A 14,684-nucleotide genomic window follows, 5' to 3' on the forward strand; every position below is an offset into this window, starting at 1 on the left:
TTAGGGTTATAAAATATTGTTTACTGTACAGTATTTCACTTTTGAGGATGTTGCATTTTTCTGAATTTGTGAGAAGATATGTTATGATTGTAACAAACTGACATGTAGGAGATATTTCTTAAAATATCTTTCATATTTCAGTTATACAAATATATAGCTGTATATTTTTTTCCTACATCATGTTAGGAGAAGAATAATCATTTTAGAGACAAATATAATACTCAATGTTTTTCCCATATTCTCTTTTTAAAACCTAGTTTGGACTTAATAAGGTCTATACTTATATTAATAACATTAATGTTAAATATAAAACAAAGGCCTAACCCTGCCTGCCTTTTATGTTAGTGTTTTGTTTGTTTGTATCCCAGTAGATTCCCCAGATTTAGAAGCATTTTTTTCCCTTTCTGTTTTACCTATGTCCTTTGGATATTCTCTCCTCTGTTACATTTTACTTAATGACTAGAACTGTGCCCTCACAATAGAAAAAAACCTGACTAAAAATTAGTCACTGAAGGAATCAATTGATGTTTGTGATAAACAGGGTAACCTGATCCTTCCCTCAAACAAAAATGGAATTATGTTGTTAAAAAAGTAGATTGTTGACTTTTACATCAGTGTTAGTTTTGAGTCTAAATGGAAAGAAATACCAAAGAATTCAGAAGGAATTCTAAATCAGTTATGGTCTTTTTCTCCCAGTTTTTTTCTTAATTCCTAGCTCTGTTTTTTGTTTGTTTGTTTTACTTTTAAGACAACTATCCACTGGTTTCAGGTGCAGCTCTTGCTCAAAATATGCTCTCAGGCCTGCAGTGTATCAGCAGATGGTATTTTTTATTTTAATATTGTTCTGGATAATTAAAATTTAAATGTATACTTAAAATGTTTTATAATTGTAATTGACCTTTTTTTAACAAAGATAAAATACTAACGCTATACATTTTTTTTTAAGTTATATAGATTCCTTGCTGTTCCTTATCTGTGCTTACCAGAATAACAAAGAACTCTTGTCCAAAGGCCCGTTCAGGGGACATGATGAAGAATTGATATCACATTATAGAAGAGAATGTTTACTAGTAAGTTAAATGCATATAGTATGTGTTTACTTTATCATTTTGTCTTACATTGGGCAGTTTTCCAGACTTTATGTATAAATGATTGACTATAGATTCTGATGGGGTAAGTGTCATAATGATGTCTGTAATCTGGGTCTACTCCCTTGAGGTGGGAGAATACACTCAGTTCTTTATACTTTCTTCTTTAAAGAGCTTAAGTTTTACAGATGGTAAACCAGAAATGTTCTTAAAAATGAGACCAGAATAATTACATTTTTATATTTAGATTTATCATTATTATTATTCCAGAAAAAGAACAGATTTTTCTGAGTTTCTATAAATAGTATATTTGGTGTACATAATGTTAAACTATTCATTGTAATACAGTACCCTTTTTTTTTTAACCTAGTCATTGGAATTTTTTTCCTCAAATATTTTTGCTATCTATGTGCTGAAATATTGTTGTTATAAACTTTAAGAAATCTTTTTAGCAGTTTTTTTTTCCCACCAGTTTAGTCTCCAGATATCTGGAGTACTTTGTTAATGTGTCTTGAGTCAGCTGACCTTTATGAATAAAATCAGAAATTCCATCTTTATACTTTTGTCTGATTAGATTTCATTTAGCTATTAACATGACTGTAGATTGTGAACTTCTAAGTTGCGATTTTTTTCTGTAAAATATATAAAGTGTTCAAGAGTGTATGGTTTTTGAACCTATATCGGTTACTTGGTTTATGTGTACTTTAAAACATATTAAATAGGTGTACTGGTGAAATGTTTTCTTTCAGTAGAATTACAAAGTATTTGTTAATTGTAGCCTGCAGTATGTCTTCAGGATTTTTGAATGGGAATATTAGAAGCTTATGATCTTGTTATTTTTCTCTCAGTTGATTTTACTGCATTTGAATGTATTTTAAAACCTGAATTGTTGATGATTTGTATCCATCGAGGATGGTATTCTTAATTTGGTCAGTTTCAAAAGGTTTAAGACCTGAGTATTTATATTTTTATATATATATATATATATGTATGTGTGTGTGTGTGTTTGTATATCAGTTTAAAAAATACAAAGTTTTGTATGTCTATAAAATTTTGCATTAAATGAATTAAAACAATTTTTAATGTAAAAACATTGTAGTGTTGGGATATTGAAATATTTTGATAAAGCTGTTTTAAACATAAATATAACCAAAACTTGATGATTATGCTAAGACATTTAAAAAATGGTAGTATGTGTTTCTTTTATCATTTTGTGCTAGTAAACCAGCCACACTTAGTTTAGGGATTTAAGTGAAACCTCAGGAGGATTATTTTAGTATTCCTTTTAGGTTTTTTTATATTGAATACTTACTGAGTGTCAGATTCTGAGGGATGGAAAGATGAGTAAGACCCGTTATTTATCCTAAGCGAATTCAGTCTGCTGAGAGATATACACAAATAATTTTGGTATTTCAGAATAAGTATAATTATGAGAAATATGCAAAATACTATGCCTGAAATGGTTGTGGAGAAGGCTAAGAGATAAGATAAACACTGATCTGGATCTTGATGGATAAGTAGGATTTTTATGCCTGGTAGAGAAGAGAGAAGAGCATTCCAAACAAAGGAATATCATATGAAAAGTCATGTAAAGTATACAATAGAAAATAAAGAAAAATCCATTATGGCTAAGCTATGAGGAACAGGGTTAGGTGAAAGCGATGAAGCCAACAGTATTTGTTGATGTCAGGCTGTGAAGAAGCTTATGCACCATTCTAATGAATTGGTACCATTGTAAAGTTGGATTGTTTGGCATGATCAGATTTATTTCTAGAAAATAATTCTGGCAGTAGTATACTAGAAGATGGACTGGAGAGCAGTAAAGATTGAAACGAAGAACCCTGGAGGAGATGGGGAAAGAGGGCAGGAGCAATGAATATGAAAGAGAGGGTATATAAGATGGTAAAGGAAATGAAATCAAGGACTCGGTAACTATTAGATGAGTGAAAAGAAGGAAATAGAGGCATTAAAGCTGCCTGACTTACTAGTTCTGTCTTTGGCATTGGGGACTCTTAAGAGGATGAATAAGGTTGGCCATGGATATGCTATGTTTAAGTTGTTTCTAGGACATGTTTTGATTTAGTGAAACATCAAATTTCAAAATAATAATGTCTTTGAGTGCAAATTGTAAAAATGACACTAGATACTTAAAGGCTTATCTCATTTAATCCTCTTAACCACTGTGTAAGAAAGGTAATAGTATCGCATTTTTCATATAAAGAAGCTGAAGCTAGGAGATTAGTTGTTTGCTGAAGGGTTAGATAATTGCTTAGTGGCTGAATTGGACTTTCAGCATAAGCCTCTACAAAGTCAAGATAAATCGCACAAGAATGACATAAACATAAGAAATAACACAATTTTTGTATTTGAAATTCAGCTTAAAACTATGAAGGTTTTTTAAAAATTATATTTATCATTCGGTAAACATAAAATTTCAGACACAAATGTCTTGTACCTGTACCTTTTATCTGTCTCCTATGTCTGTATTTCTTACCTCATGGATTCCTCTCTTCTACTCAATTAGATGTCAGCACACTTGGCCCATGTTCCAGCCTACCACTTGTTTTTGTTTTTTGTTTGTTTTTATTTGTTTATTTAATTTATTTATTGGCTGCGTTGGGTCTTCGTTGCTGCACACGGGCTTTCTCTAGTTGCTGCGAGCGGGAGCTACTCTTCATTGTGGTGCACAGGCTCCTCATTGTAGTGGCTTCTCTTGTTGTGGAGCATGGGCCCTAGGTGCGTGGGCTTCAATAGTTGTGGCACATGGGCTCAGTAGTTGTGGCTCACGGGCTCTAGAGCACAGGCTGAATAGTTGTGGCGCACGGGCTTAGTTGCTCCGTGGCATGTGGAATCTTCCCAGGGCAGGGCTCGAACCTGTGTCCCCTGCATTGGCAGGCAGATTCTTTACCACTGCGCCACCTGGGAAGTCCTACCACTTATTTTAATAAAGTTTTATTGAAACACAGCCATGCCCATTCATTTACATATGGCTGCCTTTGTGCAACAGTGGCAGAGTTGAGTCATTGCAACAGAAACTATGTAGCCCACAAAGCCTTAAATATTTCTTGTCTCATCCTTTATGGCAAAAGTTTACTGATCCCTGTATTGTACGGGATCGTAAGCTGCATGAGAGTTTTCTGTATTAATCATTTGGGTACCCCTGCATCTGGAACAGTTTCTGGCACTTGGCATATACTGAGTAAGGATTTTTTGAAGGAATAAATTAATTAATTGATTACCTTTATATTTTTGTATCAAGAAATATAACAGTGCCTATTGACATTTATGGAAAAGATGATGAATTTTTCAAAATTTATATGGAGTCTGAGTTTCTTTGTTTTAAAATTACTTTGAGTGCCTTAGAATTGGAGGAAATTGACCTCTGGAGAATTAAGTTAAAAAATGGTCCCTATAGTGATGATCAAAGTAAAATAAACTGAACATGAACTTTAAAAACATGACAACAGTATTTCTCCTGCTGCTTTTTTGCTTTTGTTTCTGTTGTCATATGCGTAGCCTTTTCTAAGAGACTTTTCTTGTTCAGTAGGTTGAGGTTGCTTTTTGTGACTTCCATTTGTTCTAATGCTGTTTGCGAACATGCTTATTATTGCCTTCCGTATTGACACTTACAGATATTTTTATTTAATTAAAAAAGGAAACAAACCTGTTGTTCTTTTTCTCATTGTGTTAAGAAATTAAATGAGCAAGCTGCAGAACTGTTTGAATCTGGAGAGGATCGAGAAGTAAACAATGGCCTGATTATCATGAACGAGTTTATTGTTCCATTTTTGCCCTTGTTACTGGTGGATGAAATGGAAGAGAAAGATATGCTTGCTGTAGAAGATATGAGAAACCGATGGTGTTCCTATCTTGGACAAGAAATGGAATGTAAGTTTAAACAATGCTAGTGGACACCCGAGTTGTTGGGATTAAAAGTAGTTAGGATTACGTGTTAGTAATTATCATTTTTTATATTCTCTAACATTTTTACATTCACATCAATCATTTTTCTTATTTACAAACTAAGCTGTGCACACTGCTGTTGCCATTTATGTTTTGCTTCTTCCCCCAAAATGGTAATAATTTTATGTTTTGAAATGAAACATCAACTGCCCACTCCAAATTCATAAATCATGTTGAAGATAGTTTCTCTCCCTCTCTATCTTTAGTTACATCTAATTGTTTGTATTTGCAGCAAATCTCCAAGAGAAGCTGACAGACTTTCTGCCAAAACTGCTCGATTGTTCTACGGAGATTAAAGGTTTCCATGAGCCGCCGAAGTTACCTCCGTACTCCACGCATGAACTCTGTGAGCGATTTGCCCGAATCATGTTGTCCCTCAGTCGAACGCCTGCTGATGGAAGATAAACTGCACATACTTTCCCTAAACACACTGTATAAACGTTTTTTAGTTCTTAACCCTTGCCTTCCTGTCACAGGGTTTGCTTGTTGCTGCTATAGTTTTTAACTTTTTATTTTAATAACTGCAAAAGACAAAATGATTCTACAGACTTTAGCCAGACCACAAACAATAAAGCTGAGAATCGCATGGCGCTCAGACATTGTTTTAACCAGAACTGATGTATAATTACAAATCCGATTGATTTTATTATGGCAAAACCATGCTTTTGCCACTTTTCTGTTACAGTATTACTTTGCTTTTTTCTTTATCTACAGCTTTCCATTCAGTCTGGATCCTCCGTGACTACAGCCATTTAAGTGTTCAGCACTGTGTACAATACATAATATTTGGTAGCTTGTAAATGAAATTAAAGAATAAAGTTTTATTTATGGCTACCTATGTGTTTGTAAGCAGGTATATTGTATATTAGTGTATTTTTTTAGTTATATAAATGATTTTGTCTGGGGACTGTTTAAGATTGGGTGATAAAAAGATTGATACAGACTTTTAATTTTGATCTAATGTTAGCAAGCTAGATATTTACTAAGTATTTGACACTTAAATATATCTATATTTTTGACTAAGTTGTTAAACTTAGTGTGGCACCTAAACCTGTTTTGAATTCAAATCAGGTTTTCACTGAAGTGAGCGGCTAATATTTAAGTCAACCACACTGAAACTTTTAACCTTTTCTTAGATTAACCTTTTATTTTTTTATGTATTTACGTATAGTATAGCAAGGTAATTATTTCAAGAGATACCGGGAAAAAAGTACTTGAATAAGGGCTATTTAATAGTGAAACTTATAAGAAATATGTATATGTATATATATACATACATACACACATGTACACACACACATTCTTCATAATGGAGGACAGTGTTTGCATTATATAATCATTCTATTTTTGTAAATTGTATACTACTTTAATTGAAAATGTTCTCTACTAATCAATGCTGTGAAATGAAGTTGATATTGTTGAACTAGTTATGAGTATCTTACCTGCATTTATTTACCTCCTTTTCAAAAAGGAAAAAGCTGTAGAACATTTTGTAGATTGAACTGCTGTTTAAGATTAATGAAGTAATATTGTGAATGAAATTCAATGCTTTAAAGGTAATCACGTTACCAACAACCTATTTTTGAATTTATAAAAATTTCTTTATAAATGATACTTTGTTAGCATAGTAAAATATATCATTATACTATGTGTATGTTTGTTATAGCGTCGCCAAAACAAGTGCTCTTTATAAGTGCCTCTCATAAGAGATCCTGGATGGAGGAGGAACAAGAAAATATTAAGCTATTATATAATACTCCTTATAAGGTATCAATGTACAGCTAAGGTATTAATGACAAAGAATTGGTACTATTTCTGTTGTAAAGTTAGATTTTGCATATTATAGCCATCGGAATGTGTTTTGGTTTAGATTTTAAATTCTCTACTGAGCAGAATTAGTATTCTGCATCAGAGTCCTGTTGAAAGCTTAGAAACTTCATATGTATCATCAAAGCATTTATAAAGTATGTTAAATATTTTATGGTATTCCACCATAATGGTAAAGTTGTTTGTGTTTATGTGTGTAATTGACCACTGAGACACAAACTGCTAAATACCATATGGAAATTACTCCTTTTACAAGGCACATCCAGGTAAGTATTATTATCATATTTACTCTGTACTTAAAAGCCAGTTTATTCATTCCTAGTTATGAACCTGAAGTTCTTATTTAAAGAAGTGACTTTTTTCAAGACCTAGGAAAACAGTTTGTTTTTATATCAGCTTTTAATCTAGTCTTAAGTTTTAGGTCAGTGAAATTTTCTTACATTATTTACTGGATTAAATATAACTTATGGCTAGTAATTTAAAAATTGAAACCGCATAGAGCTGTTGTCCGTGGCAGATTTCACTCTGATTTAATGATTCTCGTTTTCATTACTATAGTACTCCCTTCCCACTCCCCCAGAATTACATTTTGAAATAATTTAGGGTAGAATTCAAATAGATAGAAGTGAAGACTTGTAGGAACTTCGTACAAACATTGTGTATAAGGAGACTATAGCCATGAGTGAACCTGTGATGAGACCCCATGATACTTTTCAGATTCGTTAAGATACAATATACTACAAAATAAGTAGTTCTCAAAGTGTGGTCTCCAGACCCGCAGCTTTTCGGCATCATCTGGGGACATGTTAGAACTGAAAATTTTTGAGCCCCACATCAAAACTACTGACTAACACTTGTTAAAACTTGAAGAGTTAACAAGTTTGAACAAGTCCTTGAGAAGATTTTGAGATCTGCTGAAGGCTGAGAACCACAGCACTAAGTAAAACTATCAGTAGCATTTTATACACCTTAAATGGATGATATTTAACTTCTGTTCACTTTTGAATCCTTGTTGTTGGAAACTCATTATGTGCCTCACTGGCAATTTCAAGGAAGTGACTAAAAATTCTTTTGCTTGGTTTTAGATTTGAGACTGAGGTGGATCCTCTCCTCCTGTATCTAATTCTCTATATCTAGTTCAGTGCCTTTGTTTTATGATTCAGAATTGTTGACTTCGGCTTCTGAGTCCTGTTGTCATCCCCTAGTGTACAATCTCACAGCATACTTGGGAAGAGTGAGTAGGGATACACTTGTATAATCATTTTTTTTTTAATTTACTTTACATTGTTAAACAGGTTAAATATTATTTGTTGTGTCCATGATAACCTCATCTGAAATAAGTGTATTATTCTGTTAGGGCTGCCATAAGTACCACAGACTGTGTGGCTTAAAAAAATAAGTTTATTTCCTCACAGTTTTAGAGGCTTAGAAGTCCAAGATCAATATGTTTGCAGGTTTAGTTTCTCCTGAGGCCTCTCTCCTTGCCTTGAAGAAGGTAGCCTTCTCACTTTTTCCTCACATGGCCTTTTCTCTGTGCATATGTGCATCTCTGGTGTCTCTTCCTGTTCTTACAAGGATACCAGTCATACTGGATTGGGGCCCCACCCTTACAACCTCATTTAATCTTAATTACCTCTTTAAAGGTCCTATTTCCAAATACAGTCCATTGGAGGTAAGGGCTTCAACAAATGAATTTGGGGGTGGGAGACACAGTGCAGTCCACAGTATGTGACGGCCCAGTTTATATACCTCCATTCCAGACGCAAAAGTATTGTTGTTACAGGATCACTGTGCAAATATCTGTAGTTCTGTACTTTCATCTGCTTTTTTTTTTTAATAAACTTTCAACTTTATTCTAAAAATTGTATCAGTTATAGCAAACCAAGTTAGAAGTTGCTCGCAATACATCCATCTAATCATTTCAGTGTGTTTTCATTGAACAGATTTTTGCTGAATGAATGAAATAGTTCATGATGGCTTGCCCTCGTTCATATGTTTATTAGTTTCACTTAACATTATACCATAGATCTGTTTCTGTTTTGCTGGTGTTTTTATTCTTACCTACTTTATATCCCTATTCCCCAGCCAGTACTGGAGGCACTGGTGTTAAGCATTGTGAACACGTGTTTTTCCATGTTTTGATATGTTATGCGGTGCATACACGTAAGCATTGGTGGGGGTTTTTTTAGGGGGGATGTGGGTGAAAAGGGAGGAGGGGGTCATTGCTTTTAAAAAATGAGAAAAAGTCTGTTTTACACATGCTTCCCCCTCCCCCCTCCTGAACTTTCTAGCCTCTAATTCCTTCTTTTTCTAATTAGCCATTTGGTAGAGGTGACTTCCAATAGTCAAATAATAAGTACTATAATATTACTAATAAAAGTAAATGAGTCATGGTTGAGAGAACTGTATACACAGTTGAATGCACACAAATGCACACACCAGAATTTCAAATATTCTTATTTATTTCATGCACAGTTCTTTCACACCTTCACTACCATCCTAGACCTCCTATTCAGTGCAGCACCAGTAAAATAGCATGATCTTAGCTTTACCTTACCAAGAAAGTTGGGGAGCTTGGGTGTGAGCCCCTTCAACTTTTCACCTCCATACCTGTAAATTTACAGTTAATTATTAACCAGGATGTGATAAGGGTAGATATTATTGATAACCCAGTGTTAGGAAAATGTGAATAAAAGCAAATGTGGTATAAAATGAATTTATAAACTTAGTTAAAAGTACGTTGGGGGACATATTTTCTCTTATGCAGAATTGCAGAGCTCCTTTTTTACTTTCCTAGTCCAAATCCTGTATAGTATGTTTGTCCTTTAGCAAATGGTTCTTTTTCAATAATCTGCGGCTAGATACTTAACCCTAGTTGTGCATCAAAAGCGTATGAGGAGCTTTCTTGACAAGAGGTGTCTACCTCCTGTGTATCATTTGGATTCGCAAAAGCCTTAAAGTGAGAACTGTTTTGAGAACATTTGGTAGGTGCATGTCCAACTGTAATTTTTCTAGGGATCACCTGTGGCCCTCCCCTCAGAGACTCATTGAGCCTGGTGGAGGCTGTAGGGTGGAGAAATTTGCTTTTTGCATTACTGTATGTCACATGAGAAGGCAGGGGATTTAAATTTGCTGCTGCCCCCTTCAGCCATACAGCACGCCCAGTTTAGTCTGTGCTCCAGCCGAAGCTGCACTCAAATGTTTTTCAGTCCTTAGCTTAGTGGACGTCTCTCTCTTCCGAGTGGCTGAGAGGGCAGCTCTACAACCAGACTGCCCGTGTCCAGATCTTGGCTCAGCTCCTTACTGTGTTTATCTTGAGTGAACTCTTTACCTCTTCTGTGCCTAAGTTTCTTCATCAGTAAAATAGGATTACAGTAAAAACTGCCTTATATGATTCTTTTGAAAGATTAAACAGGTTTCTATTTTTAAAAAGTTAGAAAATGCCTGCCACAAAGTAATGTGTTCACTAATTGTCAGCCGTTTCATAATTTGTCACTATTGGCTTCTGCTCATGATTTTCAGAATCTCTGCCTTCCTGAGACAGGTTTCTTTGGACAACCCTCATACCTACCTGCATTCTATGTTGTTTTCTTTCTACTCCTTAAATATCAGTATTGTCAAGGTTCTGTACTTGGTCCTCTTCTAACTCTTCACCCTTCTTGGATGGTCATGTCTGCTAGTTTGTCTTCCTGTACTGCCTACATACTTATGATTCACAAGTTTGTGTTCCTAACCAAACCTCCCTTGTGCATGTTAGAGCCACATGTATGTCCACTTGTCTGTTCAACATAGGAACTTGGATGTTTCATAGGCACTTTAAACTTTGCATATCCAAAACTGAATTCACTACTTCTTCCCAAGCCTGATTCTCTTATATTCTCTTGGTAAATGATACAATGATTCAAAAATAGGGAATTATTCTCAAATCTGCATTTTTATTTCCCATTGATTACCAGGTGTCAACAGGTCAGCTTTTTAATACCTTGCCCATGCATCCCTTCACTACTATGTTGATAAGGTTTCTCATCTTTTAATTTGGACAGTTGGATTTGGCCCTGAGTGTCCTATCTTTGACCTTGCCCCCTTAATCCATCTTTCATACTGTTGGCAGATAACCTTCCAAAGAGGTTTTGCATATCTGTCGTCCATTGCTGGGCTGAACTCCTTTAAAGGGAAGTAGTATCTCCTGTTTTTGTAGCCCTAGTACCTGTTAAAATGTCTGGCAATTTAATAAAGGTGCAGTCTTGCAGGTTGTCTGGTCCTCCAGTCACCTTAGACCTGCATGGTCTAGTATGATAGCCACTAGCCACCTGTGGCTATTTAAATTTAAATCAAATAAAATTAAAATTAGTCATCCTAGCCGTATTTCAAATTCTCAATAGCCACATGTGGCTATTGGCTACCATATTGAATGACATATTTTAGAACATTTCTGTTATCACAAAAAGTTTCATTGGAAAGAGCTACCTCAGACCCTTGCTGATACAGACATCTTCCTCTATTAACACCCCTGGAAAATTCAGGCACCCTCAAAGGGCTAACCTGAACAAACTGGCCCTCAGCATTTACGCCTCCTTACCTTGATTCTGCCATTAACCACTTTACTGCATCTGCTCTTCAGAGAGCACCTCTACCAGTCAGGAGAGCCCACACAAGGTATTTCGACAGTGGAAATGTGGTAGAGGCATTAGAGGGTAACCCAGAGAGCCTAGCTGCAGGATGCAGCTACTGTTCCTGGGGGTAGGGAAACAAAAGGGGAAAAGTTGGGGTTACCGGAACCTTGGCGCTGCAAAAAAGGGGTCCCCATGGAGTTGGTGCTCAAACCTCTGAGAAGGTTCACCACCTAAGTGCTCTTGCTACTTCTGAGGGATGCAATGAAGATAGTTGTAGAAGTTCTGAAAGTAGTTGAAAACTGGAATCAATTGAAATTATTAGGTCACTGGTAGGAATGGCAAGCAAAGACAAAGAAGTAAATCTTGATTTCCTCTTTCTACTCTACAGCTTTTCTCTAGTACTTCATGGTGACAGAACCTACATGGAGTGCAGCCAAGAGATCAGGAAAATGCAGTTTGCAGAGTCCCAGCCCCACCATCACAGAGCAGGGATAAAAGGGTAGAACTGGAGCTGAGAAACAGTAGGTATAGAACCTACACACTAGTTTCCCCTCAAAGATTTTCTTTTTATCCAAGTATGATAATCACTAAAATGCTACATATTCAGAAATGTATCATAGACTGTCTCTGGGACCTCAAGAGTAAATACACTAGTTCTGATTGAAATCTTGCTGCTTTTTTTTTTAAGTCAAATAAGACTGTTTAATGATGCTATTTAACGCCTTATTTTTAAAATCAGCAGTGGAAGGATGTATATATAACATGAATTCATGCCCATTCATTCACACATTTTGCTTGTGTATATCTGCCAGGTAGTGTGTTTATAAAACAAACTTAATTAGACAAAAGTAATAATCCACCCAAATGCATCCATCTACCCAGAGTTAGACAATTAACATTTTTGTGTTGATTCCCCTGGATATCTTTCTGTGCATGTGCCCGTATACATGCACACATAACAACTATCTAAATGATTTTCATAAAAATTTTAAAAATATAATGTAGACGTATTTTCAAGAATGTGTATATATCTCTCTTACTGCTCTACGGTATTTGATTATAAGGAAGATGTACAATATTTACTCATGGTCATACAGTATAGGCTGCTGCTTATGTTTTTGTGTGTATTACTTTTATTCCTTTTGTCTTTCTGCTAAATTTTTAGATGTATAACTTCTGTCTGAGTTACGGAGTATACAGATATAAGATTTTAAGCTAAATTGTTAAATTGTCCTTCACCAAACTATTCCTGTTTACACTGCCACCACTAGTGCATGAGAGTGTGTTTCTTCACAGGTTCAAAAACATAGAATATTATCGGTCTAATATTTTTCAGGGACAGCCAAAAATTTATTGTATTTTTAAAATTTTTAATGGAAGTGAGTATATTTCAATATGTTAATGGCTGTTTGTACTTATGACCTTTGTGCTTTTTCTGTTGAGTGTTCATGTCTATAAATTTGCAATAGCTCATATTAGGAATCATTAATTCTTTATTACACACGCTGCAAATTTTTTCCTTCTGTCATTTATTTTAAGCTTGCTTATAATATTACTGTTTTATGACTTTGTTTTTATGTAATCAAATCTGTTGACCTGCCTTATAATTTTTGCCTTTGATATCATGAAGAATTTTCCCTGTTCAAGATTATAAAAATACTCACCCGTGTTTTCTTCCGATAGTTTTATGATTTTCTGTCAGTCTTTAATGCAGTTGGATATTATATTAAAGGGTGAGGTAAAAATTCACAAATTTTTACCAAGATCATCTAGTTGCCTGTAAAACATTTCCTCTTTTCCCTTACTGATCTAAAGTGTAATCTCCACTAGATAATAAATTTTTATATTTGATATTTATGAACATTATTCAGTTCCACTTAATGATTTTGTCTATTCAACTACCGTTACTAATTTAATGACTGTTGTTTTAACATTGATTTAAAATACTTGTTTTATAATTAATATGCATTTTCCTGATATCTAATGTCGTGTTATGCCCCAACACAGACACCCTTAATACTCATTTTTTTCCAGAGTTTTCTGTACTCTTTTACACATAAGCTTTAGAATTATTCAATCTTCTTTCAAATAAAAATCCTATTGGCATTTTGATTGTACTTACATTGGCTTACATAGATTGGCATATAAGAAATCATGGAGCTTTTACAATGATGAATCTTCCTATCCAAAAAACAATACTGTCTGTCCTCTTATTAGATTCCTCTCACATGTCTTTCAGAAGTTTAAAAGTTATTTTTATTTGCCTTTAACTCTAGGCATCTTTATGTGTTTTAATGTTTTTGTGGTGTTTGAATGAGCTTCTTTTTCCCATCTTAAAAAAAAAATGCTTTCTAATTAAATATTATTGGTATAGAACAGCAGCTCTCAAACTTTTTGGTCCCAGGACCTCTTCACACAAAAAATTTTGAGAACCTAAAAGAGCTTTTGTTTGAGCAGGTTATATCTATTGATATTTACCATTTTAGAAATTGAGTAAAAAAAAGTATAATATTAATTTAAAATTGATAAAAATATCAACATCACATTGATGTTAACAAAAATAATATATTTTAATTGAAAAATAAATTTTCTGCCTTGTTTTTCTTTTGGAGTTTGATGTGCTTAAATCACAAACCTGACGCTTGAAAGGAAATTAAGTACTAATTATAACTGTTCCACCCCTTACAATAATTATGAAAAGTATGCTGTTCCCACACTTCCACACAACACATAGAATTAGCTTAAAATCTGGACTAGCAAGCAGGATTATTTTAAAGATAGATAAGAATCATTTTTCAAAGTAGTCATTTAATTTCTTAGAGAAATAAAAATCATCTAACAGTTTCAAACTTCAGTGTGCCTTCGCAGTCCTGGAAATTTCACCCAATAAGACGACTGCTCTTCACTTGGGTTGCACTTTCCCTTACCCCATATTTTGAAAATGTCTCCAGGAAGGAAGCTTATCTGCTGTTCTACTCTGCCCTGAGAGGTTGCAACCTTGCATGTCTATTTTCCAAACACTGAAAAGAGTTGCTTCATATTTTTAAAGTCGAGTTTTATGCTTATTGATAGCAGGAAACTTACTCTGATACCAGCTGTTCCATGGTGGCTAAATCACAGAAGTCTATAAATCTTTTAGAAAATGGTATATGGGGAGTATCTTTAAGATCTTGGAATAACAATGGATTTCTTA

General features: G+C 34.4%; 1 protein-coding gene across 12 annotated transcripts in view; it reads left to right on the plus strand.

Moving 5' to 3' along the window:
* The window catches only part of USP25 (ubiquitin specific peptidase 25), a 143,113-nt gene extending 129,368 nt beyond the window's left edge, over positions 1–13,745 (plus strand). For 10 of the 12 annotated variants that reach the window (XM_057696283.1, XM_057696284.1, XM_057696287.1 and 7 more), the window contains 3 exons: positions 947–1,070; positions 4,781–4,976; positions 5,284–13,745. In XM_057696283.1, the coding sequence (XP_057552266.1) occupies positions 947–1,070; positions 4,781–4,976; positions 5,284–5,456 (493 nt within the window). In that variant the 3' untranslated portion in view covers positions 5,457–13,745. The remainder of the gene's footprint in view (positions 1–946; positions 1,071–4,780; positions 4,977–5,283) is intronic. The other 2 variants (XM_057696291.1, XM_057696294.1) reach the window with 1 other exon arrangement.
* The last annotated feature ends 939 nt before the right edge of the window (positions 13,746–14,684 follow it).

The sequence above is a fragment of the Hippopotamus amphibius genome, chromosome 10 (assembly GCF_030028045.1).
Source record: "Hippopotamus amphibius kiboko isolate mHipAmp2 chromosome 10, mHipAmp2.hap2, whole genome shotgun sequence".
Taxonomy (NCBI): domain Eukaryota; kingdom Metazoa; phylum Chordata; class Mammalia; order Artiodactyla; family Hippopotamidae; genus Hippopotamus; species Hippopotamus amphibius.